The following is a 17,602-nucleotide window of genomic DNA, read 5'->3' as shown; positions in this document are numbered from 1 at the left end:
ACAACATCTGCAGCAAGAAAAACATCAACATTTCAAGCTGATCTTTAACCAAACTTGCTGAGAATTTCTAGCATTTTCAGTTTTAATTCAGCTTTAAGTCTCTAGTTAATGATTTTGACTAATCTTGTTTTTGATTTGATTGGTATTAATTTTGATCACAGCTTCTGTTCCATTTAAGTACATTTATTACTTTTTGTAACAGCAATTCATTTATTTTAAAGAGATCCTGTGATTTGTCAGCATTTATCAAATGAAGTTAATCATTTTATCCTCTATGTCCCAGTGTGAGTGAGGATTGCTGCTCAGCAGTCATCTTCAGATTGGTGTAGGGAGTTTTCTTGTTAGGGATCTAATGTGACACAGTGAAGCCAAGAACGGAGAAGGGAACATTATTTAACAAATATAGAGTCTTGAAGGTCTGAGAAGTGAAGAACTTGTTTGAGAAGTTATCTTTTAGAGTTATTAATGCCCAGATTCTGCTCTTCTGCAGTGTCAGCTTGGAGTTCTACCACTGGGAACAGGGAATGACCTGGCACGAGTCCTTGGCTGGGGAGGATCGTGTGATGATGACACACAGCTCCCACAGATCCTTGAAAAATTGGAGCGGGCCAGCACCAAAATGTTAGACAGGTAGGTGCATATGTGATTGGCAATGGAGACTTGTGATTTCTGTGGAGATAGGATCTTTGGACAGGAGGTATACAAAAGCAGGTCTACGTGTATGGTATCAGGATCTAACTGCAAGATAGAATCAGAATGTGAAATGGGAGTAGCGTCTTGTTGAAATCCATGCTGCAAAGATCTACTAGAGATATTACTAAAGTGTAATCATATTGTAATGGCAGCCAGTTTGTGCTGAGCAATGTCACTGTTCACTGGCTAAGATGTTTTAACTGATGACCTGCTCTTCTTCTCTGACTTTCCTATCAGAGATAATATTTGTTAGCCATTTACTATTTCAACTTCATTCCTAGTGTAAAACCATTGCTAAATATTTCTTGCCCATTCACTTTTCCCTTTATCAATATTATATAGGAGGAAGACAATTTAGAACTCATGTCTAAAATGTTGAGGCCAGGATTCAAGTGAAAATTTTGATGGATTTTTATTATGCAAGTTAATTGAAAATGTAAGGGAATTAAGAAATCGATTAATTATATTATGGTCGAATTGCAAGCCAGACTAAACAATCTAAATGGAGTATTCTTCGGCTTTTTCTTGTGCATTTTAGCAAGGAAGTGAGTTGTACCTCCAAAAGGATTGCTGTGCTGAAGCCTCTTGGATTGTTCAAGTTGGTCATTTGAGGACATTTTTAAGTTATAGCAAATAAACTGATATGTTTATTCCCAAAGCCTGATAGGTCTCATTACCTTACGTGTACAAAGCACACTGCTGACTCTGTTCATGAACTGCAGAACCATTTGAACAGACAGTAGATAGTCACACTGTCCGAACTGAAATGATATTTTGTGATGAAGAATTTTCCTCACTTCTAATGAAGCTCAGCAGTTCTTTTGGGGGTCCTGCTTGGGTTATAGTGAAACCCAGTGTATAAACATCTGCTAAAGGGCTTCTGTGATCAGTACATAGAACAGTGCACGTACAAATTCAGAACAGGCCCTTTATATCACAGTGTAGTGTCGAAAAAAATAAAACTAATAATTAAATGCCAAACTGAAATGATCCCTTTTGCCCATAAAATGCCCATTTCTCTCCAGTTTTTGCGCAATCACGATCCGATCTAACAGTCATACTTGTTTTCATTACTACCCCTGGCAACACATCCCAAGCACACACCACTATTTAAAAAAAATCTTGCCCTGCACATCTTCTTTGAACCTAACCCCTCATGCCTTTAGTACATTCTGTCTGGAATAAGACATTTTAACCCTGGGAAACAGATACTGGCTGTCTTCTGTATCTACTCCCCTCATAAAGTTATAAACTTTTGTCAGGTCTCCCCTTAGCCTCTGCTGCTTCAGAGTAAACAACACAAATTTGTCAAACCTCTCCTTAAGAACACATCCTGGACAGCATCCTGATAAACCTCTTTTGTGCCCTTTCTATAACCAGATTTGAATTCAATACTCCCAATGCGGCCTATCCAAAGATTTATAATGCTGCTACAAGACCTCCTGACTCTTGATCTCAGTGCGTAAAGTAATAAGGGCAAGTGTGCCATATACCGCCTTAGCAACGTGTGCATACACTTGCGACACATTTTCATCATTATGTAATACAATATGCCTCAGTATTCAACTCTGAAACAATATAATAGAAGACTTGAGTTTACATAGTGCTTTTCACAACTTCCAGACAAGCTAGTTCAATATTTCTGAAGTGTACTCTGAATATTATGTAGGTACATGATGGATACCAGTAGATATTTGATGACAGACAAAAGCACAATAATTATAGGAAGAAAGATGTGTGGAAACACAAAATGCTGGCAGAACTCAGCAGGCCAGACAGCATCTATGGGAGGAGGTAGTGACGACGTTTCGGGCCGAAACCCTTCATCAGGAGTGATGGTTGGGAGCAGAGAGAGAGGCTCTTCCTGAACTCCCATCAGAGAAAAGATGTGAGATAAACTGAGTTTGGGACATGGATCAGGAAATTTCTCTTTGCAGTGCATAGTACCTGAAATAGGGAGAAAAATGCTAGAGTTATTCACATTCACATTCAAATCCCCTTTGTGGTGCTGTTCCCAGGTTTTCAAACCCGTAATTCCACCTCTTCCATTATTGTCACTGTAGCATTTCTTTTTGCACACCTGCACTTTGCAACATTCCCTTCTTTTTATTGTTGTATTTATTATTATTGCGCGAGCTTCATACAAACAAGGAATTTTTTTTGTACACTGGTGTATATTATAATTAACTATTCAAAAGCTGAATCGGATGCAAGTTGGACACACTACTATGCCATCTCCAAAGCATAATTGATAGGCCAAATACTTGTCTGTATACATTATTGAGAGCAGTGGTTGCATTAATTCGTACATCCCTTCAGTTAAATTCTCTGCTATATTTGCAGCCAAGGGTTGAGAAGGGTTCCAGCTCTTTCTGCTAAGCTGCTTTTTAATTGATTATTAATATTTGCTTCCCAACATATTTAAAGGAGGAACAGAACCTCCAAAGCATTTTCCCTCACATTTACCTCTGTCCTTCCTCTACTGTCTGTGCAGGTGCTTTGATTTGTTGAGGCATTAGTTCAAAAGTCAGGTTATGTTACAACTTTATAAAACTCTGGTTAGGCCACATCTGGAGTATTGTGTACAGTTCTGGTCACCCCTACTATAGGAAGGATGTTGAGGTTTTTGGAGAGGGTGCAGAAGAGGTTTACCAGGATGCTGCCTGGTTTAGAGGGCATGTGCTGTCACAAGAGGTTGGATAAACCTGGGTTATTTTCTCCGGAGCACCAGAGCTTGAGGGGAGATCCAATAGAGGTTTGCAGCATTATGAGACACAAGGAAAGAGTGGACAGAGAGTATCTCTTTCCCAGGGTTGAAATGTCTAATACCAGAGGGCATGCAGTGAAGGTGATAGGGGGTAGCTTCAATGGGGACGTGAGTGGTATGTCTTTTACTCAGTCGTGGATGCCTGGAATGCACTGCCTGGTAATTGGAGCAACTACATTGGAGATTCTTAAGAGAAGTTTGGATAGGCTTATGAATGTGAGGAAGATGGAGGGATGTGAACATGGCGTAGGTAGGAGGGATTAGTGTTTGTGTATTTTTGATTTGCTTTGGAGCTGTTTCAGCACAACATTGTGGGACAAATGGTCTGTTCCTGTGCTGTACTCTTCTATGGTCTATGATCTGCACACAAAGGAATTATATTGTTTTGTATTAAAGGTAGGAATGGAAGTAGCAAATACAACGTGACCGTGTACAGGCCAAGATAGTCACTGTGCTAAATGAATTGAGGTCAACAATAGTTGGGAAACTGAGTGGAAATTTGATTTCCACATGTTATTTGTCAATATGTTGTAGCCCCTATGAAAATAATAATTAAAGTCTAGCATGTATTACACTAATGTGGAGAATTTGGCATTTTACACTGACAGATTTACTGTAAAACTTGGAGTTCTCTTCAATACCTTTAATAGGATTATAGCATTGATTTCCACCTGCAGCTTTGTGCAAAGTGCCCCATGCAATTTGCTAATGAATTGGATGATGAGTGCTTTCATCCTTTTAATTAAAAGTTAGTGTCAGCTTGCACAAGTACAGCCAGTACTAGGACAAATTCCTGCTGTGTTTGATGTAGGTGGTTTGATTGCAAAGATGAATGCACCATTGTTAATATATTAAGTAAACCTCTCGTAAGGGTGAGTTTCCAGTACATTCCAGACTTTTGAAAGCCAAAAATCCCTGCAGGTGGTAAAAATCTGAAATATAAACTTAAAGTGCTAGAAACTGTCAGCTGGTCAGACAGCATCTGTGAAGAAGTGCTTTGAGAGGTTGGTTATGGCTAGAATCAACTCCTGACTCTGCAAGCACCTGGACCCACAGCAATTTGCCTATTGATTATAGGTCTGCAGTGGCTGTGATCTCATTGGCTCTTCATGCGGTCTTGGATCACTTGGACAATACTCGTACTATGTCAGGCTTCTATTTATCGACTGCAGTTCAGTGTATAATACAATCATACAGTTCCGATCAAAAAGCTCCAAAACCTGGGCCTTTGTTCCTCTCTTAGCAACTGGATCCTTGACTTTCTCACCAGAAAACCAGTCTTTGCGGGTCGGAAATAACATTTCCACTCCACTGATAATAAACACTGGCGCACCTCAAAGATGTGTGCTTAGCCCACTGCTCTACTCTCTTTACACCCATGACTCTGTGGCTAGGCACAGCTCAAATGCCATCTGTAAGTTTGCAAACGGCACAGCTATTGTTGGCAGAATTTTGGATGGTAACGAGAAGGGATACAGGAGCAAGATATATCAGCAACAACCTTGCACTCATTGTTAGTAAAACCAAAGAATTGATTGTGGACTTCAGAAAGGGTAAGATGAGGGAACATAACTCCAGTCCTCATAGAGGGATCAGAAGTAGAAAGAGTTCCTGGGTGTCAATATCTATCCTGGGCCCAACGTATTGATGCAGCTACAAAGAAGATACAACAGTGGCAATATCTCATTAAGAGTTTGAGGAGATTTGTGTGTCATCAATGACATTCGCAGATTTCTGCAGATGTACCATGGAGAGCATTCTAACTGGCTGCATCACCGTCTGGTATGGGGGGTGGGGGAGCGGCATTGCACTGCACAGGATCAATATAAGCTGCAGGATGAACTGTCAGCCCCAGCATGTACGGGAATGGTAGAATCTGGAGGGTGTTGATCAGAATGTAAGGAGAATAAACTGGGTTAAGACAGGCCATTGTAAAAGGAAAAAGGGGCTTTGTGGTCAGCATGGACTTAGTGAGCCAAGTTCTATCTCTCTCTATGATTATATGGTACCTGGAACCTCTCTTGGTTCTCCAAAGTTCTCCATTGGTTTTATTATGTTCCAGTAATTCAATCAGTGTCAGAATCAGGTTTAATATGACTGGCATATGTTGTGAAATTTGTTGTTTTGCAACAGTAGTACATTGCAATATGTAATAATAAAAACTGTAAATTACAATAAGAAGTATTTAAAAAATGATGAGTGCAGAAAGAGAGGAAAAAATAGTGAGGAAGTGTTCATGGGTTCAATGTCCATTCAGAAATCTAATGACAGAGGGGAAGAAGCTGTTCCTGAAATGTTGAGCGTACGTCTTCAGGCTCCTACACCTCCTTAATGGTAGTAATGAGAAAAGGGCATATCCTGGGTGATGGGGGTCCTTAATGATAATGCAGCCTTTTTAAGGCATCGTCATTTGAAGATGTCCTCAGTGTTGGGGAGGCTGGTACCCATGATGGCGCTGGTTGAGTTTGTAACTCTCTGCAGCTTTTTCCGATTCTGTGCAATAGCACCTCCATACCAAATGCTGATGCAACCAGTTAGACTGGTGTCCACAGTGTGTCTGCAGAAATTTCTAGAGTCCTCAGTGACATACCAAGTCTCCTCAAATTGCTAATGAATGCCTTCTTGGTAATTGCATCAGTATGTTCGTCCCAGGATAGATCTTCAGAGATGTTGACCCCACCTTGGAACCTGAAACTACTCACTGCTAATAAAAGAGGACAAAAGGCCATAGAAGAAAGAACAGGTGAAGCGTTACCTCACCTGGAAGGACTGTTTTGGGCCCTGAATGGTAGTAAGGGAGGAGGTGTAGGGGCAGGAGTAGCACTTGTTCTTCATGCAAGGATAAGGACCCCTTACACCTTCTTTGGTAGAGATGTATCTCGACCCTGCTACCCACATTATTGTTCTTATTTCTTTTATTATAGAACAGCTAATGGAAATCAAAGGAACTGCAAAAGCTGCAATCTCATCGCAAGCCGGGCAGTATCAGTGGAACAAGAAACAGAGTAAATGTTTCGGGTTGAAGGCCCTCTATCAGAACTGGGGAAGAGAGAAAGCAATTGGGGTTTCAGTAGCAAGGATGGGGAAGATAGTAGAACAAGTACCTTGGATAGGGTGAGACCAAATGGGTTAATGTGGTCCTAAGAAGCATATATTGCTTCACAATTTGGTCCCATCAAAATTGGTAACTGGTCTAATATGTATATTGAGACACTATGGAAAGCTTTGTTTTGTACATCAGCCCATACATGGACATAGGGGAAAGCAATATGTGCAATATAGTGTTATAGTTACAGAGTACATGCACAAAATGCTCAGCAGATCAGGCAGAATCTGTGGAGAGGAACAAACAAGATGTTTCTGACTTAAACCAATCAAGAATTTGACTACTTATTCCTCTCCATAGGTGCTGCCCAACCTTCTGACTTTCTCCAGTATTTTGTGTTTGTGGCTCTGGATTTCTAGTACCTGCAGAATCACTTGTGTTTACAATTACAGAGAAAGTGAAGAGCAGGTGGATAAATATGATGCCAGTGCCATGTTGGGGTAGATTGTGAGGACAAAAGTTCCTCTTTACCATTCAAGAGGTCTTTTAAGTCTCATAACAGCCGGAAAATGTTTTCTATTTTTAGCCTGATGGAAGGGTGATGAAGAGCCAATGATCAGAGTGGGAGGGGTCTTTAATTATGATGGCTGCTTTCCCAATGCAGTGGAAAGTGTAGACAGATTTAATGAAGGAGAGGTTAGACTCTGTGATAGACTAGGCTGTGTTCATAACTCCCTACAATGTCTTGCAATCTGGCTCCTCCACCAGGCAAATATTTTTCTCTCTGCTTCTCTCATCAACTCAGACGGATCACTCCTTTTGCAGCTCCTTGGTCTGCTTTATCATCCCATCTCAATAAAATGTGTATTGCACATTGGATCAAGTGATTATTTGTATATTCTTGTGTGCCATGAACAGGCTGCCTTTAGTCAGCAGATGGTAATTAAACAAGGATTGTGTTTGTTTTTGTTCAGATGGAGCATTATGACGTATGAAATAAAAATACCACCAAAACATTCCTTGGCAGTGACCCCAGAGGAGGATGCTGAGGAATCCCAAGTAAGTATATACCATGGCAAAGACTTCATTGCAGAACAATAATTTACTCTCAGCCCTAATAGAAAGCAAAAAGATAAATACTGGCCTCGATCTTATTTTGCTGGAATGCAGACTAGAAATTTGAAGACACATTCCATTCCAATATTGGAATGTTTTGGACCTCTGAGTTTTACAAGTGGGAGTAGACAGGGTGAATTTAGACTTTTTCCATTAAATGATGCTCAGGAGTATTAAATGGAAATTAACCCATTTTTTCTGAATAATACGATTTGTACATTTATTGACACACTGATGATATTGTGTACCATGTAAATACAAACCTGACAGGTAATTTTGCAATGATTGCCACAGGTGGTGGTGAATTTACAGCCCAGCAAATGGTGTAAAGCCATTTCAAGTCCTTACTTTTCCTGTCAAAGTCAAAGTAAATTTATTGTTAGAAGTATGAACAGTTCATCATATACTATTCTGAGATTAATTTTCTTGCAGGCATTTACAGGAAAATAAAGAAATACAAAGACTTTATGAAAAACTATAAATAACAAAGATTGACAATCAACCTCCTATATACAGATTTGTTACCAATTTTTTTTGTCCAAACTCAAGTATTGCATTTAGAGTTACATGATCAAGTGGTTTTCAGTGAGTAGAGAGGAGTGCCAAGCACTCTGCCTTGTGGTGCACTTGTGCTGATAGTGATTGTGCAGAAAATGTTCTTGCCAATCCCTGCTGATTGAGGTCTGCAAGTGAGGAAATTGAGGATCCATTTGCCCAGGGAGTTATCAGAGGCTTGGGTCAATGAGCTTAGTGATTAGTTTTGAGGGGATGAGGGTGTTAAATGCTGAGCTGAGTTAATGAAGGGCATGCTGATACATGTGCCTTCATTGTCCATAGCTTAATAAAGAACCAATGAAATGGCATCTGTTTTTGACTTGTGACGGTAGGCAAACTGGAGCAGATCCAAGTCACTCCACAGACAGTAATCCATACAGTACTGTGCAAAAGTCTCAGGCGTATATATACTAGGGCACCTAAGACTTTTGCACAGTACTGTATTTGTCAATGTGGAGTAGAGAGTGAGTTTGTGAATCTGGCAGGAACAAAGGATGTCAGGAATGGTGAGGGTGGAGTGCCATGGGACGGGTGGCAGAGAAGGACAGAGGGTATCGTGGGTGCAGACACACCCAGTCCTGAGACACCAGGCAAGGTCATTTGATTCCAAACAATTGGTTTATTGATCATTATAGAATGTCTCTCTGATACTTTCTGCTCCTTCCCTCTCCCATCCCCTTTTCCCAACCAAGATTACCCTCTCCCTGCCCCTTCCCACTCTTAATCCACAATAAGGACCCTTATCAGAGTCAGGTTTATCATCATTCACATACGTCATGATTTTTTTTTGTGGCAGGAGTAAGTGCATTACATAAAATTATTCAAAAATCTAAAGCACCCTAGCTATATATATATGTGCCTAAAACTTTTGCACAGTACTGTATATTTTATGGTCATATTCAGAAATCCAATTCATATATTTTAAATCTTTTATCCTCCCCCCAATTCTGTGAATGAGTCTGGAAGGAAATGCACATTGATGAGTTATTTCCTGAATAGATAGCGAAGATTGCCCTATTTGGCATTCTCTGCCAGTGCCACAGTGCACCAGCTGAAAGTGCATTGACTCATCTGGTCTTTATTTCTTCCTTTTCCCATTGCTGCCTCCCCAGTGATGCAGTGGAGGCAGTCTTAATATGAAAAGCTGTAATTGCTAGTGGGTTATTCTATATTCATGTCATAAGAAAAATACTATGAATGCTGCAAACTGGAAAACAGATAAAGTTGGAGAATGTCAAATCAATCAGCTTCTGTGTATAGAGAACCAGGTGCTGATGTTTTGTGCTCCTAACTAGAAAATGTATGAGATAGGGAAAGGTTTATTAGTAGGCAGAATTTTCAGTCTGTACTATGATGTGGAGAAGCGGAGGATCTCACATTTACCACATCAAAAGTGATAAAGGTCCAAGATAGTAGTTGTAGATATTGTAAATCAATATCAATTGCTGATCAGATTATGGACTCTGCAGAAATAATTTGTTGTAAATTCCTTTTCCTTGTTTGCTGCTCAGAATAGTGCAAATGTTGTTTGTTCACGCTGTACTTCACAGGAAAATAGAGACAGTACGGGTCTTTTCAAATATTTACCACAGTAAGTAGTTTAGTTTCAGGCTGGTTATTTAAAAATTTATATATTGGAAACAATAACATGAAATTCTGAAGCACTTATCATCTTGGAGAATAGGCAATTAGTATTCTAGATTTGTTAGAATGTATGGACTGAACATTGCATTGCATGTAGCTAAACCTATTCAATAACAAAGGTAGATTTACAAAGGCTGTCATCTGGGAAGATTTGTTTTTGTTGCTATCCTTGGCAGATCCAGGAATTTTTTCCTTGGAGCTGCTTTCAGCAGCATGGGGTATTTTCCACTTGAAAAGTAAACAGCTGAGAAGCATTTTTAAAAAGTATAAATAGAGGCTAGAGGACATTAGCATGAAATAACAATGCAATATTGAACTCTTTATATTAAAGTGAACTTTAGCAGCCAACATGTCAATTCTCTCAATGTCTAAGTAGCAAAGACTAGATGCATGGTTTTGCACACACATTGATGGTGTCTATGTAGTATCGGATTCACCTGCTAAACTCCATTTTGGCCTTGAAGTAGTTGTGGAGTGACAGGACAGTTTGCTCAGTCCAGTGACTCTAGAACAAGTGTGAGTCATTCTGTTAGATTGAGTGGAGCTATGCCAATGGAGGAGGTGACAAAACACTGATGAAAATGGAGCATTAGATGTGGTGTATATAGATTTAGTAAGGTATTTGATAAGGTTCCCCATGGTAGGCTCAGCCAGCAAGTCATGAGTCATAGGATCCATGGAAACCTGACTGCATGGAATCAGAATTGGCTTGTCCACAGAACACAGAGAAAGTAGTAAGTGGAGCATATTCTGCCTGAAGGTCAGTGACTAGTGGTATTCTGCGTGGATCTGTTTTTGGGTTCCTACTCTTTGTGATGTTTATTCATGAAATGGAAAAGTGGGTTAGTAAGTTTGCCACTGACATAAAGACTAGTGCTGTTGTAGACAGCGTAGAAGGTTGGGTGAAGGAGTAGAAGATGGAATTCAATCCAGGAAAGAGTGAAGTGATACTCTTTGGAAGATACTTGGACGTAGAGTGCATGTTTAATAGCAGGATCCTTATTGTGGAGGAATAAAGATCCCACAAAATTGCTGGATAAGCTGATAGAAGCAAAAAGTGTATATGTTGTGCTGGACTTCATTATTTGGGAATTGAGTTGAGCATCGAGGTAATGTTGCAACTCTATAGAATTCTGGTCAGACCACACCTGGAGTATGGAGTTCACACATGCGCCTCTTTGTCTCTGATGCAGCTTGTCACTATAACCAACGGTATGCTGTGGAGATTAAAAAAAATTATATTCATGACACATTGTGTTCACATATAAAGTCTTATTTCCAGTGAGTTTATACATAATTTTCGAGGATGGCAAACAATGTGAGACATGTTTGAGAAATAAGCTGGTGTAGATAAGCTGTGGCTAGATTCAATAATTACCCATTTCAGTGTCAGATGAGTGTCATCTGTTGTCTGAGCTGTCTATTGCATCTGGAAAACCTAACCTTCACTTCTCAGTTTCAGATATCAGCGTATGAGGATTCAGTTGCTGCTCACCTAACCAAGATTCTCAACTCTGACCAACACTCAGTTGTTATATCTTCCGCCAAGTGAGTCACTTAATTCCTCTAGAAGAATTGTAGATAGTTTCCTGTGGACAACATTAAAAATTGCATGTCTAAATTCCTACTTGGTATGTGAACACCATTTACAAGGCCAGCGTGTATTGCCCATTCGTCATTACCTTTGAGATGGTGATGGGGGTCATATACTTGAACTGGTCTTCCAGTGATGTTTTGTTGAATTGAAATTCAGCTTTTAGACTCTATACCTTTACGTCCAGTATATAACACTTAGGGGGAATTATCCTAGGATAATAGGATACTGGGAGTGGTATCACCATGACTCTGTTAGCCTGACACTGTATTTTGGGAGGTACTCTTGAAGAACCCTTGGTGAAATCTACCTCTGTCAAGCACTTTACAATTTTATGTTTATTGAAGAGAAGGCCCAGCCATCTTGTTCTCTCCTCATAGAACCACACTGCTCTGGGCCCCGATCCCCCAAACTCAAATCCCAAGCAAACACACACAAAATGCTGGTGGAACACAGCAGCGCCAGGAGAAGCGCTGTCGACGTTTCAGGCCGAGACCTTTCATCGGGACTAACTGAAAGGAAAGATAGTAAGAGATTTGAAAGTAGTGGGGGGAGGGGGAAATGCAAAATGATAGAAGAAGACCGGAGGGGGTGGGATGAAGCTAAGAGCTGGAAAGGTGATTGGCGAAAGTGATACCGAGCTGGAGAAGGGAAAGGATCATGGGATGTGAGGCCTCAGGAGAAAGAAAGGGGGGGGGGGGGGCAACACCAGAGGAAGATGGAGAACAGGCAAACAATTAAATTTGTCAGGGATGGGGTAAGAAGGGGAGGAGGGGCATTAACGGAAGTTAAAGAAGTCAATGTTCATGCCATCAGGTTGGAGACTACCCAGCCGGTATATAAGGTGTTGTTCCTCCAACCTGAGTTTGGATTCATTTTGACAATAGAGGAGGCCATGGATAGACATATCAGAATGGGAATGGGACGTGGAATTAAAATGTGTGGCCACTGGGAGATCCTGCTTTTTCTGGCGGACAGAGCATAGGTGTTCAGCGAAACGGTCTCCCAGTCTGCGTCGGGTCTCACCAATATATAAAAGGCCACACCGGGAGCACCAGACGCAGTATACCACACCAGCCGACTCACAGGTGAAGTGCCCTGAATGGTGGTGAGGGAGGAAATGTAAGGGCAGGTGTAGCACTTGTTCCATTTACAAGGATAAGTGCCAGGAGGGAGATCGGTGGGAAGGGATGGGGGGGATGAGTGGACAAGGGAGTCGCGTAGGGAGCGATCCCTGCAAAAAGCAGAAAGAGGGGGTGAGGGAAAAATGTGCTTGGTAGTGGGATCCCGTTGGAGGTGGCGGAAGTTACGGAGAATTATACGTTGGACCTGGAGGCTGGTGGGGTGGTAGGTAAGAACAAGGGGAACCCTATCCCGAGGCGGGGGGCGGGTGGATGGAGTGAGGGCAGATGTGCAGGAAATGGGAGAGATGCGTTTGAGAGCAGTGTTGATGGTGGACGAAGGGAAGCCCCTTTGTTTAAAAAAGGAAGACATCTCCTTCGTCCTGGAATGAAAAGTCTCATCCTGAGAGCAGATGCGGCAGAGACGGAGGAATTGTGAGAAGGGGATAGCATTTTTGCAAGAGACAAGGTGGGAAGAGGAATAGTCCAGGTAGCTGTGAGAGTCTGTAGGCTTATAGAAGATATCAGTAGATAGGCCGTCTCCAAAGATGGAGACAGAAAGATCAAGAAAGGGGAGGGAGGTGTCGGAAATGGACCAGGTAAATTTGAGGGCAGGGTGAAAGTTGGAGGCAAAGTTAATGAAGTCAACGAGCTCAGCATGCGTGCAGGAGGCAGCGCCAATGCAGTCTTCGATGTAGCGAAGGAAAAGAGGGGGATGGATACCCGTATAGACTTGGAACATGGACTGTTCCACAAAGCCAACAAAAAGGCAGGCATAACTGGGACCCATACGGGTGCCCATGGCTACACCCTTGGTTTAGAGGAAGTGGGAGGAGCCAAAAGAGAAATTATTGGGAGTAAGAACTAATTCTGCTAGATGGAGGAGAGTGGTGGTAGAGGGGAATTGGTTAGGTCTGGAATCCAAAAAAAAAGCGAAGAGCTTCGAGACCATCTTGGTGGGGGATGGAGGTATATAGGGACTGGATGTCCATGGTGAAAATAAGATGGTGGGGGCCAGGGAACTTAAAATCTTTGAAAAAATTCAAAGCATGAGAGGTCTATCCATGGCCTCCTCTATTGTCAAAATGAATCCAAACTCAGGTTGGAGGAACAACACCTTATATACCGGCTGGGTAGCCTCCAACCTGATGGCATGAACATTGACTTATCTAACTTCTGTTAATGCCCCTCCTCCCCTTCTTACCCCATCCCTGACATATTTAGTTGTTTGCCTGTTCTCCATCTCCCTCTGGTGCTTCCCCCCCTCCTTTCTTTCTCCCGAGGCCTCCCGTCCCATGATCCTTTCCCTTCTCCAGCTCTGTATCACTTTCGCCAATCACCTTTCCAGCTCTTAGCTTCATCCCACCCCCTCCGGTTTTCTCCTATCATTTCGCATTTCCCCCTCCCCCCACTACTTTCAAATCTCTTACTATCTTTCCTTTCAGTTAGTCCTGACGAAGGGTCTCAGCCCGAAACGTCAACAGCACTTCTCCCTATAGATGCTGCCTGGCCTGCTGTGTTCCACCAACATTTTGTGTGTGTTGTTGTTTGAATTTCCAACATCTGCAGATTTCCTCGTGTTTGCTCAAATCCCAAGCATCTGTGTTCTGAATTTGCATTGCATTCTTTCCATCATAAGTATAGAATTATATTAGATTCTGCACCTGCCTGGTTGGCACAATGTTGTGGGCTGATGGCCTGTACTGCTCTTAGGTAAAGAGACCATTCCTGTGCATATTATTGCAGGGCCATATATAATTTAGTAAGACAATTGGAGGCCAGTTGGTTTTCCTACCCAGGTGCTGTGCCTGCACATTAAGATTTAGTGATATATACGGAGGGATATCTAAATCCCTCTGAACACTAACACTTTTCTGTCTCTCACCTTTTAAACAATCCTCCAATCTAACATTCTTTTCTGCTAAAGTGAACAACATCACATTTGTATTCAATCTGTGGTCATTCACTTGGATAGAAAAAAGGGAAAAGTAGAATGTGTGGCATATGCTTACTCATTTATTTAACCTATCTGTCTCCCTCAAAGCCTCTGCAACCTCCTCACAATCCCGCCTACCTCCCAGTTTGTCTCAGTCTTGTGACATCACCTGTACTATCATTACCCTTTGTAAATGATGATAATTTCAGATGGGTCATGCCAGTGGTAGAGTGAGCGAATGTTCAAGGTGCCCACCACTGGGTAGTATTATACTACATAGTGTCGAGCTTGGAGTAAAATGAGTTTTGACAACAGAAAAAGGATGAGGGAAATAGAAGTCTGGTGTGCCTGAATGGAGTGTGGAAGACAAAACCCAAGTCAGTTTAAAAGCAACACGGACACAGAGTTCTGGTTAGTGAACAGTGGCAGAAAACAGTGGCCTAGTGAATCTTAATAGGAGTAACAGCTGCTCAGGAGACAGAGCGAGAGTGGAGGAAAATCAGATCAGATCTATGGTGGGTTTTTACAAGTATTGTTTTTCACAAAGACATGTAGAATAGAGAAAATATATTCGGGATAAATAAAACAGTAAGTGATTTAAGTAAATTCTATAACTGTTAGAGGAATTAATCAAATAGACAGAGACAGGGCAAGGCAGGGTGGCTCCAGCCTGTGGGGATTCACTGTGCAGCCTGTGTATTGGCCAAGCTTTGTCACCTGGAGGAGCTCAGGTTCTGGGTTTCAGCTTTTGGGACAGCTTGCATCACCTAGCAGGCTGAATACTTCACTTCGAAAACAGGTTTCAGGTAATGATCTCCCTGCAGCTTGAGGAACTATAGGTAGAGAGGGGATAGTTGACAATAAAAATATGAGGCAGGTTATCCAGGAGACCTTCCCCTCTAGCCTACATTCAGTCAGGGAATTCTGGGAAAGAGGGTTCTGTGGGGAATATAGCAGAGGCAAGGCCATTTCAACATGAATAGTTCAAGAGTATAGGGAGGGACTCAGATCAAGGCATCGTTATAAGAGCATCTGTAATTGGGGAAGTAGGTGGTTCTGTTGTTGCAGACGTGATTTCAGGACATTGACTCTTTGGTCCTAAGGTTGTTTTCACTGAGTTGTAGAGTGGGACAGTTCACAATTAGAGGTTCTTATCAGAATCAGGTTTATTATCACCGGCGTGTGACGTGAAATTTGTTAACTTAGCAGCAGCAGTTCATAATCTGGCAGAGAGAGAGAGAGAAAGAGAGAAAAAAAATAAAACATAATAATAAGTAAACAAGTAAATCAATTACGTATATTGAATAGGTTATAAAAAAATGTGCAAAAACTGACTGTATATTAAAAAAAGTGAGGTACTGTCCAAAGCTTCAAAGTCCATTCAGGAATCAGATGGCAGAGGGGAAGAAGTTGTTTCTGAATCACTGAGTGTGTGCCTTCAGGCTTCTGTATCTTCTGCCTGATGTGTGAGGAGTGACGTGCCACACGGTCTTTCGTTCCGCACCTTGTAAAGCATGAAAATGCCCAACACTGGACTCTCAGGCCTGAGTCAACATCGTCATCATCATCATCACCTGAGAAAAGGGCATGCTCTGGGTACTGGAGGTCTTTAATAATGGACGCTGCCTTTCTGAGACACCACTCCCTAAAGATGTCCTGGGTACTTTGTAGGCTAGTGCCCAAGATGGAGCTGACTAGATTTACAACCCTCTGCAGCTTCTTTTGGTCCTGTACAGTAGCCCCTCCATACCAGACAGTGATGCAGCCTGTCAGAATGCTCTCCACGGTACAACTATAGAGGTTTTTGAGTGTATTTGTTGACATGCCAAATCTCTTCAAACTCCTAATAAAGTATAGCTGTCTTGCCTTCTTTATGACTACATCATTGTGTTGGGACCAGGTTAGATCCTCAGAGATCTTGATACCCAGGAACTTGAAGCTGCTCACTCTCTCCACTTCTGATCCCTGTATGAGGATTGGTATGTGTTCCTTCGTCTTACCCTTCCTGAAGTCCTCAATCAGCTCTTTCGTTGTACTGACTCTGAGTGCAAAGTTGTTGCTGCGGCACCATTCCACTAGTTGGCATATCTCACTCCTGTATGCCCTCTCATCACCACCTGAGATTCTACCAACAATGGTTGTATTGTCAGCAAGTTTGTGGATGGTATTTGAGCTATGCCTAGCCACACAGTCATGTATATACAGAGAGTAGAGCAGTGGGCTAAGCACACACCCCTGAGATGCGTCAGTGTTGATCATCGGCGAAGAGGATATGTTATCACCAATCTGCACAGACTGTGGTCTTCTGGTTAGAAAGTTGAAGATCCAATTACAGAGGGAGGTACAGAGGCCCAGGTTCTGCAACTTCTCAATCAGGATTATGGGAATGATGGTATTAAATGCTGAGCTATTGTTGATGAACAGCATCCTGACGTAGGTGTTTGTGTTGTTTAGGTGGTCCAAAGACGTGTGAAGAGCCATGGAGATTGGGTCTGCTATTGACCTATTGTGACAATAGGCAAATTGCAGTGGGTCCAGGTCTTTGCTGAGGCAGGAGTTCAGTCTAGTCATAGCCAACCTCTCAAAGCATTTCATCAGGTAGAAGAAGGGATGAGCCTTGTAGAAAGAAGGAGAACAAGAAACAGAAGTTCAAAGGTGACAATCTGTGGCTTAGCCACTGGATCACAAGCCAGTAAGTTGAGAAATAGAAGGATAACACAAGTAAGTGTGTGGCTGGAGAGATACTGTAATTGAAATTATCCATTACACTCCTGACATCACACTCTTCAGTAGGATCAAGGCTGATCCAGTCTTGGCCTGGACATAATTTTCCCATTTTCTTTCCATAGTCATTGACCTTGTTGTACTTTAAATGACTTTATCTCCAACCTTAATATAGTCAATGACATTCCCACCACAGTCCTGTCAAGTAGAGAATTTCAGATTCACAATCCTCCAAGAGAAATCCTCTTCATTTTGGCCTTAGAAGGCCTATCCTGTGGTTCTGAACTATGCCATAATGTTGTAGATAACCCTAATAGGAGAGACATCACTCTCCATCACCTTGCCCACCCCCCGCAGAATCTTTTATGTTTCAATGAGATCACCTCGCATGTTTCTAAACTTCAGT

At 41.8% G+C, this 17,602-nt stretch overlaps 1 protein-coding gene across 7 annotated transcripts in view; it reads left to right on the top strand.

Moving 5' to 3' along the window:
• dgkh (diacylglycerol kinase, eta) overlaps positions 1 to 17,602 on the top strand; it is a 522,439-nt gene that overhangs the window by 350,310 nt on the left and 154,527 nt on the right. For all 7 annotated transcript variants that reach the window (XM_073046012.1, XM_073046011.1, XM_073046013.1 and 4 more), the window contains 3 exons: positions 491 to 630; positions 7,481 to 7,565; positions 11,278 to 11,369. In XM_073046012.1, the coding sequence (XP_072902113.1) occupies positions 491 to 630; positions 7,481 to 7,565; positions 11,278 to 11,369 (317 nt within the window). The remainder of the gene's footprint in view (positions 1 to 490; positions 631 to 7,480; positions 7,566 to 11,277; positions 11,370 to 17,602) is intronic.

This window comes from Hemitrygon akajei, chromosome 5 (genome assembly GCF_048418815.1).
Source record: "Hemitrygon akajei chromosome 5, sHemAka1.3, whole genome shotgun sequence".
Classification (NCBI taxonomy): Eukaryota; Metazoa; Chordata; class Chondrichthyes; order Myliobatiformes; family Dasyatidae; genus Hemitrygon; species Hemitrygon akajei.
This window is presented reverse-complemented; position numbering and strand designations above follow the sequence as displayed.